The sequence below is a fragment of the Grammomys surdaster genome, unplaced genomic scaffold (assembly GCF_004785775.1).
Source record: "Grammomys surdaster isolate TR1022 unplaced genomic scaffold, NIH_TR_1.0 354, whole genome shotgun sequence".
Taxonomy (NCBI): Eukaryota; Metazoa; Chordata; class Mammalia; order Rodentia; family Muridae; genus Grammomys; species Grammomys surdaster.
In genome coordinates, this window is record NW_021604773.1 from 1,274,087 (window position 1) to 1,280,761 (window position 6,675).

The 6,675-nt window shown below is 48.1% G+C and overlaps 1 protein-coding gene across 2 annotated transcripts in view; it reads left to right on the top strand.

The window, feature by feature from the left end:
* Positions 1-5,239, top strand: part of LOC114631210 (carcinoembryonic antigen-related cell adhesion molecule 3-like) — a 9,960-nt gene extending 4,721 nt beyond the window's left edge. The window contains exons 4-7 of one of the 2 annotated variants that reach the window (XM_028779509.1): positions 73-432; positions 1,670-2,029; positions 3,582-3,929; positions 4,956-5,239. In XM_028779509.1, the coding sequence (XP_028635342.1) occupies positions 73-432; positions 1,670-2,029; positions 3,582-3,929; positions 4,956-5,239 (1,352 nt within the window). The remainder of the gene's footprint in view (positions 1-72; positions 433-1,669; positions 2,030-3,581; positions 3,930-4,955) is intronic. The other variant, XM_028779510.1, reaches the window with a different exon arrangement.
* Positions 5,240-6,675: the final 1,436 nt, after the last annotated feature.

Here is a 6,675-nt window from a genome sequence, read left to right on the forward strand (position 1 = left end):
AGAAAAGGGACTCAGTCTAGTCTCTTTAATACAAGCGTCCCCATATTGATTGGTCTCTCTCTTCCCTTCTAGCCTGTCTTTTGATCTATGCGCGCCCTCCCACCTCTGCCCAGCTCACTGCTGAATCAGTGCCGCCCAGTGTTGCAGAAGGGGCAAGCGCTCTTCTCCTTGTTCACAACCTTCCAGAGAATCTTCAGGCCATTTTCTGGTACAAAGGAGTGATTTTGTTCAAGGACCTTGAGGTTGCACGATACGTAATAGCCAAGAATTCAAGTGTGCCGGGCCCTGCTCACAGCGGTAGAGAGACAATGTATAGCAATGGATCCCTCCTGCTTCAGAACGTCACTTGGAATGATACTGGATTCTACACCCTACGAACCCTGAGTACAGATCTGAGAACTAAAGTAGCACATGTACACCTTCAGGTGGATGGTAAGTGAATCTCTGTGATCAGTCAGAGCTTTGTGGGGTTTAGACACACAGGACTGTCCTTTCTGGCCTGTGCATACTGTCCTCATGTTGTTTTTTGAGCACTTCGTGCAAGACACACATAGTGGAGACAAATGGCCGTAGATCATACTCCATTGTCTGATTCCCTTCTGCAACCAGAAAGACCTGGATGGAAAGGAACTCAGCCTAAGATGTCAGACACTTTCCAGTTTTATGGGGATCTCAATCTATGTTCCCCTAAGAAAGACCCTGTGGGCATCAGGCAGGGGCTGGTTGAGGAAAGGATGACATCCTGAGAGAGGTGAGCACCAGGAAGCCCTGGCTGTGCTCACCTGTGTGAGTCTCAACTACTAGCGACCCAAGGGAACATTCTGTTCTGTCAGGGCTAGACTATTGACAACTCTCAGAGCTGACAGAGAACAGTGGTTTTGCCTGTCCATATCAACCTAGGGTAGTTATTTTCTCCAAACATGAGTTTCATATATAAAATATAGAAACTGTTGCAGAGACCATGGAGGAGTGCTGCTTATGGGCTTGCTCCTCATTGCTTGCTCAGCCTGGTTTCTTATAGCACCCAGGACCCCTGGTGGACTGAACCCTCTCCCATCAATAACCAATTAAAAATGTTCTCTGGGCTTGCCCATTGGCCAATATGGTGGTGATTTTACAAACCGAGGCTCCCTCTTTCAAATCTACTCTAGCCTGTCAAAGTTGACATAAAGCCAGCCAGCCTGGTTCAGATCCTGATCCTTTTCCAAGACTTAAGCCTGACAAGAATATCAGACAGCTCCCAGCCCTCACCCATCTCTAGACATCAGGGTTGGAGTGCAGAGTAGCAAGAACATTTAGGAAAGTCAGAAAGTTGAGTGGAGCCACAAAGGAAACTGAGAAAAATGTCAGAGAACGTATGTGTAGTGTCTGTGGAGAAAAAGTTCGGAGAAGGCATAGCCTCAGCCTCATGTGAGCATGAGTGTGCACAGTGTCTAATCGAGAACAGTGAGGGGCTGACATCTGAGACGAGAACTCCATGCAGAGGAAATGACATTGCAGGGCTGGGAGGGTACAGAGGTCATATTGCTGACTTCTACCAGCTGGGATAGACATACCCACACCTGCTTCTCTAAGTTGAGTGAAGAATCAGTCTGCTCAGGATGCAGGCCACCATCTTTCCACCAAGCACAATGATTCCATGTGATGACTTTTCTGCTTTCCCTTCCAGCCTCCCTTTTCACATGCTGTGACGGTCTCAAGTCTGCCCCACTCATGATCCATCCAGTGCCACCGAGTGTTGCTAAAGGGGAAAGTGTTCTTCTCCAAGTTCACAATCTGCCAGAAAATCTGCGGATGTTTTCCTGGTTCAGATCCATGTATACCACCCAGATGTTTAAAATAGCAGAGTATAGCAGAATCCTTAATTACGTCATCAGGGGGCCTGCACACAGCAGAAGAGAGACAGTGTACACCAACGGATCCCTGCTGCTCCAGGATGCCACTGAGAAAGACTCAGGCGTGTACACACTACAGATGATAGACAGAAATTTCAAAATTGAAACGGCACACGTGAAAGTCCAGATAAATAGTAAGTGACTCTTGATGGCTTCCAGCTGCTGGGTGGGACTTACCCTACTTCATAAGTGGACGGTGAGCAGTGGGCTGTGCCTGCTCTCCCCCCACTGCACTGTGTCCTCACACTGGGGTTTGGATGCTTACTACAGGGCACACATGGGGTGGACCAACAGCATTAGATCAGAACCTCTCCCCTGTATTTACCTGCAGAGAGTAAATACCCTGTATTTACCTGTGCTGGGTAAACTCGGGTCAAGGATGTCAGACTCAGCCCTGATCCTTGGGTCTCTGACCATGCACATGGCCCTGAGGAAGACTCTGTGGGGGTCAGGCAAGCCCTGGCTGAGGAAGCCACGGAATCCTCACAGACAGCACCGGGAAGCCCTGGCTCCAAAACTCTGTCTCTGCCCTGAACTCCAGGCGACATTAGGGAGCTGTTTGTCGTGGCTTAGTTTTGACTTCCTGTTACAACTGACATGAGACAAGGCTTTATTGGCATGTGGAACCAACCAGTGCACTGCTATGAGAGCCACGGTTAGGCTAGGTCCCCTGGGTATCTTCCCCAGAGACTCAGCAGGGAGTGCATAGCTGGACAGGTGCCCAGGCCCCTAATTCTCTGTGCTGATGGCTTATGAAACCTCATAGATACATAAGGGTCCCATAGGGGAGGGACAAAGGACACAAGTCCTTCTTGTAAGTGATTGTCCTTTGGTGTCCGGTCTCCTGAATGCTGTTCTGCAGGCAAACGGGAACAGTTGCTGAACTGGGACAGCACCCAGACATGATCTGCAGTTCCCCTAGTGACCACTAGGTGGCGATAGAAGACCACAGCCACTGCCTAGAAAAGTATTTCCAGGAGCCATGTGCTTAATTGTAGCCTGGCTTCCACCTCACCCCCAACCCCTAGTCCCTATAGATCTGGAGGTCTCTGGCACAACCTTCTCAGACCTACATACCACCCCACCCCCACGGCCCACACGTGCATAAACTAACTGGAGCATTAACCACAGTCAGTAGTTCCAAATATGAGAATTTCATCAACACCTGGACATGCAAGGCCTTGAGACATCATCCACTCACTTGTATCTGAGCCTGTCCAGGCACAGAACCTTCCAAAAAGGGCAAACTAGTCCTTCCTATCAGGATCCTAGCTCTAGTGGACTGGAAAACAGACAAGGAAGCTCACTTTAAAGTGAAGTGAGAGAGTGATTGGAACCAGAAAAGGAACAGGTCAAAATGGGCAGGGGGTGAGACTTCCTCTGTAGAGGAAGAGGTCAGGGAAGTTACTCCCATCCCCTACATCTTCTGAGCATGAACAAGCATGTGAGGACAGTGAGGGTGGAGACACACAAGGACAGAATTCCACACAGAGGAAGTGACACATAGGTGCACCGAGGGCATGGAGGTCATTTGTTCACTCCCTCTGGGTTCTGCAGACACTCCCACACACCTCTGTTGAGTGATGGACATAAGCTTCTCTGGTCTCAGGACCCCATCTTTTCACCAAAGTCAAAGGTCTCAATATTGATGGATTTGTCTCTCTTCTCTTCTATCCGTCCTTTTAGCCTGTGTTCACCCTTCCGCCACTGGCCAGCTCGTTATTGAATCAGTGCCACCCAGTGTTGTTGAAGGGAGCGATCTTCTCCTACTTGCTCATAATATGCCAGAGAACCTTCGATCCTTTTCCTGGTACAAAGGTGTAGCCACTGTCAGCAGACATGAAATTTCACGGAACATAATAACCAGTAATAGAAGCACGCTGGGCCCTGCATACAGTGGTAGAGAGACAGTGTATCCCAATGGGTCTCTTCTGCTCCACAATGCCACCCAGAAGGATGCTGGATTATACACCTTACTAACCTCAAACAGACGGTTCGAAACTCAAGGAGTACACGTGCACCTCCATATATACCGTAAGTAATTCTCTGAGATGTCTGGGTGCTGGTGGAGTTGAATCCGTACCACACACACAGGACTCTCAGGTGTGTACTATGCCTGCCTCACTCTTCATGTGTCTCCGTGTGGGAGTTTGAGAACTTCGTGTAGGACATACATCGGGTAGATGTACTGAAATGGATCGGAATCTCTCACCTGACTTCACCTGCAGAATAGGATGTGTCCTGGGTAACTCAGCCCACAGATGACAGTTAGTTTCAGACTCTTGGGGCTCTCACCATATACATGGCGCTGAGAAAGATTCTGTGGAGCTCAGGCAGGGCCTAGCTGAGAGAACAATGGTTTCATCACAGTGAATTGAACATCTGGAAGCCTTGGTTTCAGACCTCAGTCCCAGACTCAACTCTAGTTATCCCCAGAGAGCTTCTACTCAGGGCTAGCATTGAACTTCCTGTCAGAGCTGACAGAGAACAAGGCTTGGCTGACTGTCCAAGTCCCACAGAGTTTGGGATCAGCTATATACCACCATGACAGCTGCAGTCATGTAGGTCTCCTGTGCACCTCTTTCTCCTGAGTCTCAGTGGACAGGTGCCAGGACAGAAGCCAACTTTTCTGATGGGCTTAGGAGACTCATGGAAGGTCAGGACCCCTAGGGGAGGGACAGAGGTGATGGTTCTCCAGCCAGCTCCTTACCCTCAGGGGTCCAGCCTAGAGTAAATGGTAAGAGATGCTGCTGATTTGAGCAGGTCCTCCACCCCAAGGTCAGGCCATTGCCCATATCTAAGCACACATAACCCACAAACACAGAAGTGATCATGCATTCTGTACGAGTGTAGGAAAACAAAGACCTAGGATACACAGCGGCTGAATCAGGGTCACACAGACCATGTGTGGCAGATCCAAAGCAGAAGAAATTCGTCTGTGGTCACAGCTCCAACGTTTCCACCCTGGAGGCTCTTTTAGGCATCTGATCACTACAGTGGTGCTGGCTGAGCTTTCTGAAGGACAACTGTCATTTGGTCCCCTCCTCTGTTGCTTTACAGAGCCTGTGACACAGCCCTTCATCCGAGTCACTGATGCCACAGTCAGAGTGCAGAGCTCGGTGGTCCTTACCTGCTTCTCAGCAGACACTGGAATCTCCACCCAGTGGCTCTTCAACAACCAGAATCTGCGGCTCACAGAGAGGATGACACTGTCTCCGTCAAAGTGCCAACTCAGCATAGATCCTGTCAGGAAGGAGGATGCTGGAGAGTATCGGTGTGAGGTCTCCAACCCAGTCAGTTCACAGACCAGTCTCCCAGTCAGCCTGGCCGTGGTGACTGAGTGACCCCTCCTCCCATCCTACTGCAGAGTGAGGACATTTCTTTAGCAATTGGTACAAAATGGAGTAAAGTTATGTGGTGAAAATTGTCAGGTACTACTCAGGTACAGCCATCTTGAGTCATGTTTGTATTCCTGGGATAAACATGTGCAAGGACAGGCCAGGATATAGACTCAGTTTCCAAAGAGAGAAGACATCAATATAGTAACCGATATTGCAACAGTGTTAAGAGCTTAGGTTATGGATCAAATATATAGCCAATCTTCAGAATCCATAAGGACTAATTTCTGGAGCCACCAGTGTTCAGGATGCTCCAAGTCCCCTGTTAACATGGCGCAGTGTATCATAGAGATAAATGCATCTTTCATATGCTTAAATATACTCTACGTATAACTGATTCAAATAGCCCCAGTGCTGCTGCCTGGACACCAGTCACCCACGCGAAGCAGGGACAAGTAACAGGAGAAGGGACTGCCCTTTCCCATTTATAACAACTTGTATTTAGTTTTGATCCAGAGTTTGATGCACAGATGTAACATCCATAGCAGAGACTGGACTGGATTCTTTATATCCTGAGAGTGGCGTTCATAAGGTTATTTTTCCTGTTCTTTCTCTCTCTCTCTCTCTCTCTCTCTCTCTCTCTCTCTCTCTCTTTCTTTCTTCCTTTCTTTCTTTTTTTTGGGGGGGGAGCATATATGGGATTTTCCACTTGAGGCATTTTGAAGTGGGCAACTAAACAACATGAAACACATTCATATTGTCATATGACCATCGACATTGTCCATTCTCAAAGCATTTTTAACTCATCCCGTTCCCTCTAGCCCTGTGTAACACCATCTACTGGCATCTCTACGCATGTGACAAAACAGGATAGCTAATTGTTTTTGGCCAATATTAGCTTACGGAAGTACAGCTCAGCTAGATGTGTTTGCTCACCAGTTCCAGAAACTTCTGTAGAATCTTTAGGATTTTCTCTAAATAAACTCATGTCGTCTGCAGGCACATCTTATAGCCAATTGATTGGCGATCATTTGTCTCTTTGTGTTGTCTAATCGTTCTGTCTCTGGCTCCTGAAGGATTACTGAGCAGACGTGGCCATAGCAGCATCCTTGATTTTTGTCTTAGAGGGAAAGCTGTCAGTGCCCCCACTGAGTACTGGGTTGTGTCTGTCTCCACATGCGTCCTTACTTAACTGGCACAGTCTTCTATCCATAATTTCCTATTTTCATCAGTAAAAACTGTTCACTTTACCTGAATGGAAGTGATACATGTCTTTAACCTCAGGACTCAAGAGACAGAGGCAGGCAGATCTTGGTGAGTTCAAGGCCAGCCTGGTCTACAATTCCTGTTCTGAGTTCCAGGACACCAGAGCTACACAGAGAAACCCTCTCTTGAAAAGCAAAGCAAAGCAAAGCAAAGCAAAGCAAAGCAAAGCAAAGCAA